This window comes from Dryas octopetala, chromosome 9, assembly GCF_963921425.1.
Source record: "Dryas octopetala chromosome 9, drDryOcto1.1, whole genome shotgun sequence".
Classification (NCBI taxonomy): Eukaryota; Viridiplantae; Streptophyta; class Magnoliopsida; order Rosales; family Rosaceae; genus Dryas; species Dryas octopetala.
Genome location: NC_141374.1, coordinates 19,749,267 through 19,764,706, shown reverse-complemented (window position 1 = coordinate 19,764,706; position 15,440 = coordinate 19,749,267). Strand labels below are relative to the sequence as shown.

The following is a 15,440-nucleotide window of genomic DNA, read 5'->3' as shown; positions in this document are numbered from 1 at the left end:
TATGGTTTCCTTCTATTTCTCTTTTCTTTTATTACAAGTTACAAATTCAGTGAATAAACTTTCTAATTTTTTTCATATGGATAAAGTTATCGAAATGGAAGGAAAACAGAGGGAAACTTCTCATTATTCCTCTTTTAGGATTGTCTTTTATTTTTCTGTTTTTGTATTATATGTAGTAAATATCTGGTGATATGATTGGGGATTTGGGTATTTTTTTGTATTGCTCAATAATTTGAGAAAATCATATATATTTATACTTAACTTGCTGAACAAGTTAAAATTTGATATGTTTATCCAACACATAAACAATAAAAAACTTATATTTCATTAGAGGATGATCATAATTTTCATCTTGTAAGAGCTAGTTGCAATGCATGTGCTGTAGAGTGGCATGGTTGTTGTTTGCTTAATTATATCTACGTCCACAACGTACGTAATTCCCTACATTAGAAAATGAAAGTGGTCCACAGAGGACAGCACCCACTTTGTTTTTTTGTTGAGAAAACCCACTCATTTTCTTCATCTCACTTATTTTCTACATATTCATTCTAAAAATAATAAAAAAATCAATGCTTTTCATGATTAAATAACTTTCTAAATAGTAAATAGTTCCTATTTATTTAAATAACTGAATTGGATGTTCTAATTAATGTATCAAACAAATGAGTGGAACGGAGGTTTAAGTTTATTTTCTAGTTTTAGTTGATGTGAATACTGAATGTTATGGCTTTTGGAGGTAATAAAATTTGGTGACTATTTGAGAAGTTGATAAGGCCCTTAGAATCGCTATCAAATTAATACCTTGAAGCGCCACAAATCAGAATCAATTTTGATTTATATTTCATATTTAAAAAAAATGTTAATTTATATCTTAATATGGTAGTTATATACTTATATTCTCCAATGGGGATTTTAGATTAAAAATTAAATGCACAGTTTGCGTAAGCCTCTTAAAAGTAAATTGTGGCCAAATCAAAATGAATGAGTTGCCCGACATGACTGATTCATACTAGCTAGATATGGTAAGTCTTTGCCCTTTTTAATTTTTTTGGTGAGCAAGTCTTACTCTTTCTCTCCCTTTCTTTTTCTTTCTTTCAAATTTCATCAAAACTAGCAAAAAAAGTTTATCCCATTTTCCAATTTTTGGTTATTCTTGAAATGTTTTCTAAAAAAAATTTAGTATTGGAAAATGAGTAAACTTATGCTAGTTTTGATAAAGTATCTTCATGCCAAACGTTTTTGTTCAATAAAAAAAAATTGTTTTCTTTAATTACAATAAAAGGCTTCAACACTATAGAAAGTTTAGCTTGCTAAAAAGAAGTATAGGATATGTATGTATTTTGCCAATGGTTTGATTAAGGTTGTTACTAAAATCAAATTCTGAGGGCATGGATTGCGTGAATATAATTCCATGGCAATCCAATTGCATCCCTGGCTCCATCTTAATGTGAGTGAATACTGAATAGTCGTGATCTTTATTTCCAGGAGATGTTACATATACATATAAGACCATTGTGATCGAGTTGATGTTACATTATTAACTTAACCTATACACAAAACAACCTCATTTGTACATGTCCCTGATCTTGTAATAAAGAATTGCGAGAAAACCAACAAAGAAGAAGCACAAATTCCAACCGCAGCGTGCTCTGTGGCTTCGAGGTTGGCTAACCTGCTTCTGCTCCAACCCTTCATCCCTGCCCCTGCCAAATAATAGTCTCTTTTTAGTTCAATCATTGGTTGCCAAGTAACAACCTTAAGGGCCTAAGGCTATTCTGAAATAATTAAACAGCAATCAATCAGTGTAAGCTACTAATAAGTTACTAACCTTGGTGTCAGCTGAGAAATTGTCGATGTTGGTGCTGCTGGTGGTTGTTGGGGTTTGGATATTGCCTCTGGCTTTGGTTGGTCAGGTGCTTTTATTGCTTTTGGCGTAGGTTGTTCATATCCCTCACTTGGGACTGGTACATTCCTTGCCTGCAATACAACATTGATTACCTCAATACAATACTCAATTCCAATGATTTGTGATATCAGTACAGCAAGTGTAGTTCCAAACTGACTTACCAAATTCCTAAATAGGAGATTGTAAAACATATGAATGTAGCTTTGCTTGGCTAGCTTTTGATCCTTGTTCAACTGCCTCCAAAATCCATAAGCAGATCCCATGTTCAACACTTTGTTTGCATATATCTTCCATGTATAGCTGCAAGGAATTAAGACAAAAATGCAACATATATAAAACTCTTTGCACAAGGCTGACAGGTATATATATATTCTGCAGCTAGTAATAGGGTAATTACCATTCATATATACGCTGCAGACCCGCTGCTGACATATTGATCCAATATTCACCATCCGTCTTGCATCTTTCAAAGAAATCAGCAATCTTGTTGCTGGATTCATCACCATTGTTGGGGTCAATATGGAAGCCTGAGATTCCATCAACAATAATTTCTGCAGGGCCTCCTTGATTGGTTGCAAATGTGGGCAGTCCACAGTTCATGGCCTCAATGACTGTTAGACCAAAAGCTTCATACAGCGCAGGCTGCACAAAAGCTCCCTTTGTATCTGCAATACAGCGGTACAGCTCTGCATTGCGATATCTATCAGTTTGAGCTGCTATCCATCTGAATTGACCATTAAGTTGATATTCTTCCACTAATGCATGCATCTTCTTGATTTCTGCAATTTCTTCTCTATCTTTGGATTTGGATGAATCAAAGAATCCACCTACTATAACAAGATTGACCAAATTCCTCAGCCTCTTGTTCTTTCCAAACCACTCTACTAGTCCTGTGAGGTTCTTCACTGTATCCAATCTTGCCATTGAGAAGATGATGGGTTTCTTCCTGTCTGCCAAAAATCCTCTGTTCCAAGCATGTTTTTAAGTTTAATGTTAGACAATTATAATGACATACTTTTGAAAATGGGAGTGTACAAATTAATCTACAAGAAATGAGTGGAGTGGAACCAAGAGAGTTTACATGTGCTCATCGTTTTGCTCCTTATTGTGGAGTAGTTGCTCAATGGCTGGATGGAATTTGGTAAAGCGTCGCTGTTTCTCGGAGTAAGGAAAGTAGACAGATTGGTCAGCCCCAGGGGCAGCAATGTTGAACTTTGGATCAAATACATCAATGCCTGAGACCACTCGGCAAAGTCCTGGCATAGTAAATGCTGTATGGCTTTCATACTGTCCAGGTCGATCCTTGCTGAAAAAATTAACACATCAATTAAGGAGAATGTTGTCAGTCTTGTTGTATAGATCATAATCTGAATACTTTAAAATGATGACATGCAGTTTTGTGAAAGACTAACCCTCCGGCTATTTCTTGATATGTGCTTGTTATAACAAAATCAGCTGAATTCATAGAGATTATGTCAGATGTGAACTGACAAGAAAAGTGATACTTTGGATCAAGTTCCTTCCATTTGGCATCTGAATCTTCGTACTTGGTCTTTTCTAGAGCGTGAGCGATTGTTCCCTGCAGCGTTAATTAAATGCAAAATGTCAAGTTCTGATTCAAAGTAAATTAATTGATCATCCACTGTACGTTATTCATTTCTTAAGCAAGGTGGTTAGAGTTGGACCTGAGTTATTCCAAGTTTGCTAGCCATCAAAGAGGCCACCAAGTTTCCATCACTGTAGTTCCCAATTATGAGGTCTGGTTTGCATTCCATTCGTTGTAGGATCTTTTCACTTGCATCCTATATACATAACAAAGAGAGAACAAAATGAATATATAAAGAAATTGTATATGCATGCATATTTTCAAAATAAAATAAACTAGTTGAGAAATAAAAGTATAATAAACTGATAATGATAATTGATAGAGTGGAAAGATAGATGAATGCATATATGCCTGGGCAAATGTCTCAAGGTAAGGGTAGATGTCAAAACGAGAAACCCATTGGCGGAGAATGCCTTTCTGAGTCCTGAATGGGACCCTAAGGATGTGGGAGTGCTTAGTGTTGATGATAGCCTCCAACTCCTGGTTGCACTTTGTTCCTCGAGCATCGGGTATGAGCCGTGTCACCACAAGAATTTGAGGCTTCACGGCAAGGCCTTGCTGCTTTATTCTGAGGAGCAGCTCCTCCTCTAAAGCTCTCACTTGATCAAGAATATAAACCACCTATATATTTAACAAGTAAGTAGTACTACTGGTAAATCCTTAATTAATTGTCAGTCAAACAAGTACTAGATCACGTACCTGGCCACCAGTATCAGGCAATCCAAGGACATCTGCCTGGCCAAAGTAGCCGTGAGGAGAGAATATGACAATGTTGAATGTGTTAGGAAGGCTGCTAAAGAATGACTCCAACTTCAAAGAGTCTGGTGCTTGGAGTACATCTGATAGCGTCCTCATTGTCTCTCCCACTCTTTCTGCTGTATCCCCCCAACCTTTCTCAAAACCCAACTCCTTTAACTTTTGCTCGAAATTCAGAAATGGAGTGCCTTTGGGGAGTTTGGACACAAACACTTCTGCTCGGATCAATGCCTTTTGAAGCTTTGCCACCGTATCCACAGTGTCATTCACCATAAGATTCTGCATAATATTATGTAATTAATTTTATCATTCTAAGTATGTTTGTTTGCATGATGATCATGTGTTTTATACATGCATATATACACATATATGTGTACCTCTCCGTGATGATTGAGTCGTAACAAGTAGTCAAGCAAGGGCTTTGCAGAGTCGGAGTTGGCAGTGAGCCGTGAGGAGATTAACTTCAAGATGAAGTTGAGTCCATTCCCGATGGAAGAAGGAAGAGCCATGCGAGGAGTGGAGAAGTCAATGGCTCCAAAGTCTACTTCCAAAGCATTTTCATCATTTGCCCACTTGTCATCGAAGATGGTTTCTTTGAATTTCAAGTATTGGGGAGCACTGATACCCTCAACTGCAAGATCATCAGCATTGACCTTAACAAATTCGGAGAAACCGGGATTGGGTCTGACTGCAAAAGCAACAAAGGGAGGAACAACCGCAGCCTCCTGAGTGGAACTGAGTATGTAACCAAGTAAGCCCTCCAACACCTTGCTTCTCTCATTCTTGTCTTCTATTGATTTTTCCAACTCCTCCATTACATGCTGCGCCTTCATTAACCTTTTCCCCCTTCCAACAAACCTTTTATTTTGTTCCATCATATCCCAACCAACAATTAATTATTAATTAACAACAAAATATATGTATTCAAATTACACAACCATTTATATTATATGTATACATGCAAAACATGATCATAGACATTTAAAAAGATGAATGAGGGACCTGGCAAAACATTTCTTCATATGATAGCGGCTCTGTCTTAGTGCATCTGGCATGCTGTCTGCAATTGTATCAGATCGCTTCAAGGTGGAAGCCATTTTAGCAAGTAATAACAAGCTAGCTAGCCAGACGTTTCAGAAAGCACAATAGTAAATTCACGATCCAAGTAACTAGTTTAAGTCTGTGTTTAGCACAAAGAATGGGCCATTTATATATATACATATGCCGGCATTGACATGCACAAAGTGCCATGGGAGGAGAAAGAACATTCTCTATTCCTTATTGCCATTTGTAGGAAACAAAGAGAGAATCAGGGGAAGAAAAGAATTTTATGATATGGGTACGTAGAAGCAAATCGGGTTGGCTTTCTGGTCTGCAATATCTATTTTAAAAGTGGAGGGAAAGAACCTCAAGGAATTTTTGTAAGTTGTAACTAACGTATATTTTTATTCTTTACTTGTTTCAGTCTCAATTCTCAAGGTTACAACTTACAACAACCAACCTCAAATGCGCGCCCGGTACGTATGGGCAAACCTAAAATATTGGTCACTCTGAAACAAAGTCGTCAAAAACTCCCCGAATCACCAAAATCAAAGCAACCATATTATTTTTATTTTTTTTGAGAATACATATTAATGTTCTTAATTTGTATAAATATATTTAGAATTAATTACACTTACACCTCTGAAATTTATCGTTTTTTCACATATAGTCCTTAAGATTTTTATAATTACATATATACTCCTTGAAGTTTCAAAACTGTTACATATAACTCCTAAATAAGATGAAAAATGATGAGAAATTATACAAAAAAGCATGTTAAGGGATGAAATGGCTTAATAAAATTACTTAATGTGTAATTTTTGAAACCTCAGAGAATATATATGAAAAGACGATAAATTTCAAAAGGTGTAAGTATAATTAACTCAAATATTTACTTATTTATTACAAGGATACAAAAGAGAAGAAAAGCTTGCTCGACCATAGAGGCGTAGAAGGCTATGGTACAATAAAACTAAAATGTAACGCTTGTAATCTTAGTTGTAGATTGATTACAAAAACTATTTACTTCCTTCAATCTTCATCAATTCAAGGATGCTCATTTATTACCGAATCATACGAGCACCTCAATATCCCCACCCGTTCGAGGTCAATTCATTGACTTTAGATGGTGTTAGAGTAAGTGCATTATTCAATTTTTAAGCACACAAGAAGCATAGCTCGAATAGACCTGCAGCTCAAATGTTTAATTCTTCAATAGAGAAAGAAGAGTGCATTTCAAGTTCAACTTCACTTTTTTAAAAATAACCAAAAGCCACTACTACACTAGTTGTCCAATTCCATGATCTCATGGATCATTAACTAAACTAACTTCCCAGAGCCTGGTGCAGAAACAATGCATACCCAGCTCCAATGGGATATTAAAGATACTAAAATACTTGAACCATAATGACACCTAACGACTGCAGCATTGGAGCAGATCCAAAAACGACATTACACTGTTTTTCAACTACTTGTTACTCGGGGAAGACATCCCTAACAATAGAACATAACCTTTTTGACATTTTCCTTCAGGGCAGGCAAGGGCCTCACAGCAGCATTCATACTTGGTGCTCGAGTGCTCCGTCCACCGCCACCCATGGCCCCACGTCCAGGAGCACCACTTGTCATTGATCCACTGTCTGATGTCTCTGGTTCCATATAGAACCGAGCTCGGAACGCAGCAAGATGGGCATAGTATGCAGGAGGCACTACCAATTAAAGAAATGATTTCAGAAGTATTTATTTAAGAAAGAAAAAAGGGCAAGGTTGAGAGCAAAAACAGAAAGGCAATTGATGCATGCTGGCTCAAAGGCATGAATGGCAAAGGCATACACATGAATGTGTGGATCAGAGTGAGAGAGCTTACCAATGGAAACAGATCGTGTGCACCTTGCGTATCTGCAAGTATTCAAAAGGTCAATTATTCAGCACAAGTCTCAAAAGGTCTCAAAAAACAAACAAAAGAATTTGCCAACAATTAAGATGTAGCATAGGGCAAAAATCAGCCAACTTACGTATAGCAGAGATTATTTGTAAGTGACTGCAGTGCATCTGCAGTAAACTTGTTCTCATCCCACAGCACATGGTAATGAGCTGGACGGCTTGTACCCTGTCATAACATGTTAGCTACAGGTTTATAAACATTGAGAGTCACAAACACATAAACACACACACGAGGAAAAGATTCTTGCCTGAATTCCTGCATGACTGCACAGGTAAAAATCAAACTCAGTTGGATGACAGATTTTGGAGTCCACAACCGTACCTGAAGAAATAATGGGGTGAGAGTTCTATATCACATATATGAAAGCTGAAATACATGATCACTAAATTCCATAGTTAAAAACATTAATTACCAGGTAAAATATTCCCACTCCTGTCAGTCGCATTGCGGTCACGATGGTTGTTAGCAAACAACCTTGTATGATGACGTTTCTGAACTACAACAAATGTCACAGGAGGCTGATAGTTTGGCTCCAAAGAAGCACAGGCCTGAATACCAACAAAAAAAATGAAACGAGGAATGACAAGCGTTAATCAATTACAACACAAGACAGAAATATATATATATATATAGCTAACTGAAGATTAAATCGGACAATGTAGATTCACCTTACGAATTGCATCAAGTTCATATAGTAGAACTTGGTAGAACTGACCCTCACTGACTCCATCCCTGTAAACAACGATACACACGCAGACACTACCATAAGACAGGATAAGTAAATAGGACACAGACAATGGCAAAGGAGCTTAGAAAATGCCTGTAAAATATGATGCGCTGTGGCTTCTGCCCTGTTGCTCTACGAAACGAAATAAGCAGTTCCCTGCATTTGCAGAAGACAGAAAAATATAATTCAATCTACATATCCAGGCAATCCCTTATATGCACAACATAACAGCAGCATACCACTAACCATAATTATCTAAATGAAGAAAAGACAATCACAAAAACCAAGGAGGAGGGAAAGGAGATGGAGGGAGGGAGAGAGAGAGAGAGAGAGAGAGAGAGAGAGAGAGAGAGAGAGAGAGAGAGACTTTATCATTCCACCAGATACTGTTCCTCTGACAGGATCCTGCCACGTTTTGAACAGATCTTGAATAAGCTCCTGGCGATGGGCTTGAGCACAAACCAAACCAGCATACTTGGTAATTTCAGGCCAATCTTGGGAAGCCACAACCTGCATTATATACGGCATTGAAAAAATTAAAGCCTTATTCTCTAACAAAAAAAAATATACATATAAACTAACTAAAAAACATAAGACATTTTTCAAAAGCATACAGCTGCAATTGATGGGCTTGAATCCTCCCCTGGATGAGGATGGGTAACATCAGCACCAAAGATTATAGTAGGCCGATCGCTGACCAAGGGAATTCGTCTTGACAGTGCATCAACAAGCACTGTGTTCCTTCCCCCAACCTTCACATTTATCTTCAAAGCAACGTTTGCCAAATATTGTTTACTCATTCTAAATACATGTTTGGTCAAACAGCACTGGGATACTAGGCCAAGATCCGTCTCACATATCCGCTTCAAATCACCTGCATGAGAAATCATAGGATGCATGAATCTAGAACTTATTCTAGGGAGAAAAACAAAAAGAATGAAATAATGGAGTCAATTGACCTCAAATACATACCATAAAGAGAGCCATTATTATCTGGCAAAATAACAACAAGCAAGTCAAGCTCCTTGCTCTGGGGCTGGAGGTGGAGCTTAGTCATTGCATCATGGTACCGAGTTTTTAAGACCCTCTCCACCTGATCAGGTCGAGCACTGAGTGGTGGAAGTACTGGTTCTGGATTAAATGCCTAAATTAAAGCAACAATTCAACAATCAGGGACTTCCAAATATAAAAACTGCACAACACAATTAAATCCAAAAATACTGTAAGAGAGGGAGAACGCCCCATACCATGCCAGAAATGTGACACATTTGAGCAAGTTCACAACAGAATCCACGGGCCACGCTGTCTTGCACATTCCGGGAAAAATTTATGCAAATCCAATTGTTTACTTTACCCCCATTAACCATTTTCTGCAACAAATATCACCGTAATTAAAATCATTTTAAGAAATGTCAAAGGAGAGAGATTTCCCATGCGACAAAGGCCTATTGATCTGACATTAACAACCAGATCAATAGTACAGCATGAACAGAATTTTGAAATCATTCCAATCACATGGAAAACATAGGTGCTCAAATCATATAAGCGGGTAAAAGGTTAAATTGGACATAGTCAAAGCATTTTAGGTACATAAAGACACGAACATCCAGATTTACAAGTTCACATGTAATAAAGAAGACAAAATATACAAGACTTTTTAAAAGGAATTCAAAATTTTAATGCGGAAATAAGCAAAACGGGATTTTCAATTGTGTGGCTTCATTGACCTCACGAATAACTGCAAGCCTTTGATCACATTGACCACACAAATAAGTCAAATTAATCAATGGCATTAAGGAAAACCACGTATCCACATCATACAGGTAAAAGGTAGTGTAGAGGATATTGTATGGTTGAAGCAGAAACTTACTTTATTCATCATATTCCACTGTCCAACTTGGGGTAGGCAATCCTTTTCCCTTCCAGTATCATGATATTTAAGCTGCATGACACAAGAATCAATACAAGTGCACAATCAAAGCACCTATGGGATCAAAAAACAATTACAGATATCTTACCCATGGTGGAGGAAGAATGCGAGCTTCAACCTGAGCCAGATCCTCACTAATTTTGATTCCAAACTCCTTTGCATAAGGATCTTCATGGTAAGCATTATGACGGACCGTCTGTAATATTTACATAGAATATAAAACTGGGAACTTAAAATATCACCATTAACATTGCTGTTACGACAAATACATATAAATGATGCAAATTTCAAATGCAAAAAAAATCCCCAACCAAAAAATTAAAAACTTCCAAGTTATGAGAATCCGCATTTAAATAAGACACAACAAATGAAGTTAAAGACCACAAAGTAAAAGTAATAAGCAAAGGGCTCATGAGATTACTTTGTTTGTATTACACATAAAATACAACAGCAATGAGCAGGGGCTCATGATCCATCAAATACAGAGAAAAACAGATCATGGGATTTAAGGTTCTCAAAAATCACCACTGCTTAAAAAGTAACCCTAGAAAGTTAATAGTGACATATGCAACTCAAGAATGAGCCAACCTCAAAACAAACTCCATAGGAATAAAATGAATTTTGTATGTGTAGACTGTAGAGGGAGAGTGAGAGGAAGCGAGAGAGAGAGAGAGAGAGAGAGAGAGGAAATAGAAAAGGCAAAAGATAACAAACCTGCATAATATCAAGTTCCCTTTCTTGCGGGCGCTGACAGGTCACCTTAAGCAAGGCGGTAATCTGTCTCTCATTCAATCTCTTGGAGTACCTCTGACCCTCAACAATTTTACAAACCTGAATGCATTCACTGCTTATTAGCATACTTATTTCTGCGGTATTTAAGGACTAATAGTTATAGCAGCAACTCACCTCCATGGGTAAATAGTTGGGGCGCTGTGTATTTCCAACTTGTAGACATGGCCACTGTGTATGTTGAATGACAAAACCATAGGTTTCAGAGAAGTACTCAACAACAGATTTCATAGTCCCTCTTTCATCAACAGGGAAACTGAACAGACAAAAAACAATGTCAAAGAAACAAGTTTCATGCATCTGAGGGTGATAAAAAAAAGTATGATATTAAGAAAAAAAATAGTATATATGCGAGCATATGGTAACATAGCATACTAAAACTCACGTCAATTCTCTTGTTGCCTGTGACGTTAAACCAGATATACGGTATTTTCTGCGCATATTTCCCCTGTGTGTGACTTCAACCTTGACTCCACGTAGAGCCTTTTTTATCTGTTTAAACAAGGAAAAACTAAAATGTATGATACTGATATAATATGTAATATCAAATTATTAATAAACAAGCAAGATTGTACATCAATCAAGTTACGTATTTCATTGACAGAGTCAGCTTGAAAAAAGATAATAGTTTTGACAGAATATATAAAGAATCAAAGATAAATCTCTTATAAAACTACACAAGAAACCCAGTCTAATGAATTTAATACACATGAAAGTTAAACAAACAGAAAGACAAATAAGAGGAAAGGAAAGAGAACAAAAGTACCAATGAGAACAATTAAATTACCAAGACCAAGACAATGAGTGAAATCTAACCTTTACACGATCAGAATCAGAAAGTGGCCTAGTTGATACTTCCCGATTAAGTAGCTGAGTTACGAAGTCAATAACTGGCAGTGGCTCAATAAAAGCAGTAGAGGACATATCTGGACAATAGATATTTGGTCATCAGAAGAGTATACAGGGCAGGGCAAGGAGGCTGGAGTAGTTATGCAGAGTAACACATCACTAATGCAACAATCAAATTCATGAAAGTAGAGAAGCTGATATAAGCATAAATGATGTGTATAAAGATAGCACAAAAATTAGTTACCGATATTCAGAGATAGCCCCATCTGAGTTGGACGAATACTCTGATAGAAACCACGCCAACTTTCCAAACCCTCACCAAGTGACTGTCTTCTCCCCAAATCAGGGGCATAAAATGAACGGCCCACAGGACAGTACCTACAACCAAACAGGGAAAATTAGCACTCAAACATAATACCCAAGATGTGTTTTGTCATGTCATGAACATATATAGAAGAAACATTGTGTACCTAGAAGTAGGCAATTCACGCAGAACAATGTCAAGGACCTGAAGAGCCTCCTGAGGTGCATCAGCTTGTCTCCCTTGCAAAAACATACCTAAATGGTGCAGGTCAGCACGTGCAGCAAATTTGATCACCACTCTGAACTCCCTCTCTCTCCTGCATCAAGAAGAAAACCATAATTAAATACATGGAAAGGAAGACTGGATACAAAAAAATTGCTACTAGAAAGATGAGCAATGAGTATGTACCTCTGTCCACCCGGACCATCATCATCATCAGTAAGTGTGATTTTGAACTCCTTCGAAAGAAAAGGAAGCGGTCCAGCAGTATACAAACTCTTACGCCCATCATAAGCTGGAAGCCGCTTTCCAAGATGGGATTCCCTGTACAGTTTCACTAGCTGCTCCATCACAGCACGGTTTACACCCCGCGATGTGACCTCTGGGGTAATAGTAACCTAAAACATATAAAAGAAAGAATACTATCAACACCGTAACAGGACAATATCAAACGACGACGCATAGGGCAAACGAGCTCACATCATACTGGTGCAGATCTTTGTCCGGTAATTCCGCAAAGAAATGGTTTGCCTTGACTGTACACCTTGTGCCAGTACTGCCCTTACCAGGGCGAAGAGGGAACCTCATTGACTTACTTGAGGGTGCCACAGGTTGAATAGCCTGGCTAGAGGCGGGTAAACTGCTTGAGGGAACCTCTTGCTGGATGGTAAACTGCTTGAACTGCTCTGCCACTTCTGAAGGCTCAGGTGGATGGGATGATGAACTTGCCCCATATGCAGGCTGAGGGGTGACCCCAGCTTGATAAGGAACTGGGGTTGCTTGGTGCAGCTCGGGAACTTGAGGTCTGGATGGGCCAACAGGAGAAGGTCCTCCTCCACGACCACCACTGCCACGACCACCGCCATATCCTCCACGACCTCCTTGCTGAGGTGGCCCTCCCCTTCCCCTACCTTGATATTCTTGGGGCCCACCATACTGCTGCTGTTGTGGCATTCCCCGGCCACCGCCATAGCCTCCGCGACCTCCCTGGGGGCCCCATCCTCTTCCACCTTGGTGACCTCCTCCACCCTGCTGTTGTGGTGGAGCAGTCCTTTCAGGTTGGTGACCTCCTCCACCCTGTTGTTGTGGTGGAGAAGTCCTTTCAGCAGGCTGCTGGGAACCGCGACCACCACCACCAGAAGGTTCCTGAGAACCAGAGCTATCACCCCCACTAGGAAGTTCAGTTCTCCTCTTCCTCACCATGATGATGTCTACGCAAAGACAAAGCAATGATGCATCAATAACAACGAAAATAATTAACTACCAAACCAAACCAATATATTGACAGACAGGAAACCAATAGATAATTCTAAAAATGTAATGAATGTTCAATGTACACTAGCAGAGCAGAGAATAGACTCATATGTTAGGGTTCCATGAAAAAACATTTTCCAACATGTATCCAGAGGCTTTCAAAGGCTTCAGAGATGGAACCTACATACCCAGAACCAAACTATAAATAACAAACAACAACTATATTCATATCTGCTCTAGTAGAAAACACCAAATTCTACCTGAATTCTATGGGTTTTTCTTAAAAGAAAATTAAAAAAATGTTAAAAAGACATTCAGTCAGGCTGGAAAGTAAAGAGTATATTTTTTCTGAAAGGGCCTTTTACGTGAATGAAAAAGGACTTGGAATTCTGAAGTGATCGCACCGCATACATCTCCTGGGTTTTCTTCTATATAACAAAAAATGGATGAGTGGGTATTTACTATTTACTTGAAAATGAGTAGATATGCTTTTACTGAAAATTTCCCGGTGTGGTCATCTCAAAAATCCGAGGTCCATCCCGGCATTTGGTGAAAATGTAGGAATTTTCAGGTAAAATTGCCTTTCAAAAATAAACAACAAGAAAACAGAAAGTGATCATCATCGACTGTCGTTTGACACAAGAAAAAACACCAAAACTCAAAGGCACAGTACAAACCCAGAAAATTTAGGGAAAACACACTATACCCACCAAAAACCCTAAAAAAAAAACAACTTAAGAGGCCAAATTGCCACAGATGCTTTCCGGCATTGCAAAAATGCACGAGATCTAACAAAAAAACAACGCAAACACTACTAGAAAACGATCGACAACACGGCCTTTCAGAAAAAATAAAAAAACAGATCTCAGTGAAAGAAACCGGAGGCAACACAAATTTATGGGAGAATAAATGCAGATCCATACCACAAAATTTGCGGAAATAAGAGAGATAAAGCACGAGAAAGAAAATAGCATTCAGAAAAAAAAAAGGAAAATAAAACCCTAGAAGGAGGATTTGGACTGTTTACCGTAAAAGCGGAATAGCGATGAGTGTCGTACCGCACCACAGCAGGGGTTGCTTTTGGTGCTTCAGAGGGAAGCGAAGAAAGAAAAAAGGAGAGGGCTACTGTTCACTCTCTCTCTCAAGCTCTCTTTTACTCTCTCACTTGAATATTCTATTGTTAAAAACCCCAACAACGCCTTCCACCCTCCACTTATATATACCCGGTAGGTCTGTCAAAATTACCACTCAGTCCTTTCTCTTTCTCTATTTTTTCTTTTTACCTGACCGTGTCCTTCTTTTTCTTCCCCCCCTACCCTTCTCTGTATACTGTGACACCCTTCAGTCTGGAGAAGTGAAGATTTTATTATATTTTTTGAATAAATCCAACCCCATGCTTTATTATTTATTGATTTTATTTTGTAAAACAAATCCAGGCCTTATCCAAAACAATAATACTAGTTGTCTCACATTTTTTTTTTCACATTTGTATCTCATTTGATGTGTCATTACTTTACTGGAATGGTATTTCCTTTTTCTTTTTTAGATTTTATTTTTTAATTTTTAGTGTCCAATATATGAATGTCATGTAAGATGGTATGAAATTATGGTATAAAAATGTGGTAAGTGTAGCATTACTGTATCCAAAATAAATCCCTAGGCAAGCCCAAAATCTAATGAAATTTGGTACCTTGGTTTGTGAAATTAAAAATGGTGAGCCTACCATACGTGTTTAATGACATATTTACTTACGTGCTAGAAAATACAACAGTTATCTACAATAAAATAATATAAGATATATAAGTTTGTAACTATAAGGGTTGAAAGTATTCATTTTGATATCATTATTCATTTGATAATAATTGTTGACATTTGAAATAGCAATTCATGTTAGTAGCTAGGTCGCATTCGTGTTGTGTTGTGTCATTGTATGTTTGTGTTAAATACTAGGTAATTATAATTTGATTTATGTAATTCATTGTGTCAAATAGCTAAATTCTAACATAATATGTTTTATAACAGTGTCATGTTTAAATTGATTCATATATCTTGTGTCTCGTGATATATTTATCTATTTACTATGAGAATCTTCAGGCTATAAATTTTATATTTTT

At 37.7% G+C, this 15,440-nt stretch overlaps 2 protein-coding genes across 3 annotated transcripts; both read right to left on the bottom strand.

The window, feature by feature from the left end:
• Nucleotides 1-1,467: 1,467 nt before the first annotated feature.
• LOC147275437 (sucrose synthase 6-like) lies at nt 1,468-5,421 on the bottom strand. Of its 2 annotated transcripts, none has more exons than XM_086256431.1 (11): nt 5,271-5,421; nt 4,646-5,126; nt 4,212-4,547; nt 3,864-4,133; nt 3,592-3,708; nt 3,319-3,485; nt 2,988-3,212; nt 2,304-2,870; nt 2,068-2,206; nt 1,829-1,977; nt 1,468-1,703 (listed from the first exon to the last, which is right to left on the bottom strand). In XM_086256431.1, the coding sequence occupies exons 1-11, from the start codon at nt 5,363-5,365 to the stop codon at nt 1,565-1,567; spliced, it is 2,685 nt and encodes an 894-aa protein (XP_086112557.1). In that variant the 5' UTR covers nt 5,366-5,421; the 3' UTR covers nt 1,468-1,564. The 2 variants fall into 2 exon arrangements, with proteins under 2 accessions (XP_086112557.1, XP_086112558.1); XM_086256432.1 differs by having other exon boundaries at nt 1,468-1,697.
• Nucleotides 5,422-6,484: 1,063 nt separating this feature from the next.
• LOC147275436 (protein argonaute 1-like) lies at nt 6,485-14,518 on the bottom strand. Its single transcript, XM_086255902.1, has 22 exons — nt 14,354-14,518; nt 12,553-13,283; nt 12,262-12,470; nt 12,020-12,169; nt 11,794-11,927; nt 11,517-11,626; nt 11,086-11,192; nt 10,818-10,956; nt 10,626-10,742; nt 10,000-10,107; nt 9,852-9,923; nt 9,229-9,351; nt 8,954-9,125; nt 8,596-8,855; nt 8,349-8,491; nt 8,075-8,137; nt 7,923-7,986; nt 7,667-7,802; nt 7,502-7,575; nt 7,325-7,419; nt 7,177-7,208; nt 6,485-7,018 (listed from the first exon to the last, which is right to left on the bottom strand). The coding sequence occupies exons 2-22, from the start codon at nt 13,273-13,275 to the stop codon at nt 6,804-6,806; spliced, it is 3,246 nt and encodes a 1,081-aa protein (XP_086112028.1). The 5' UTR covers nt 13,276-13,283; nt 14,354-14,518; the 3' UTR covers nt 6,485-6,803.
• Nucleotides 14,519-15,440: the final 922 nt, after the last annotated feature.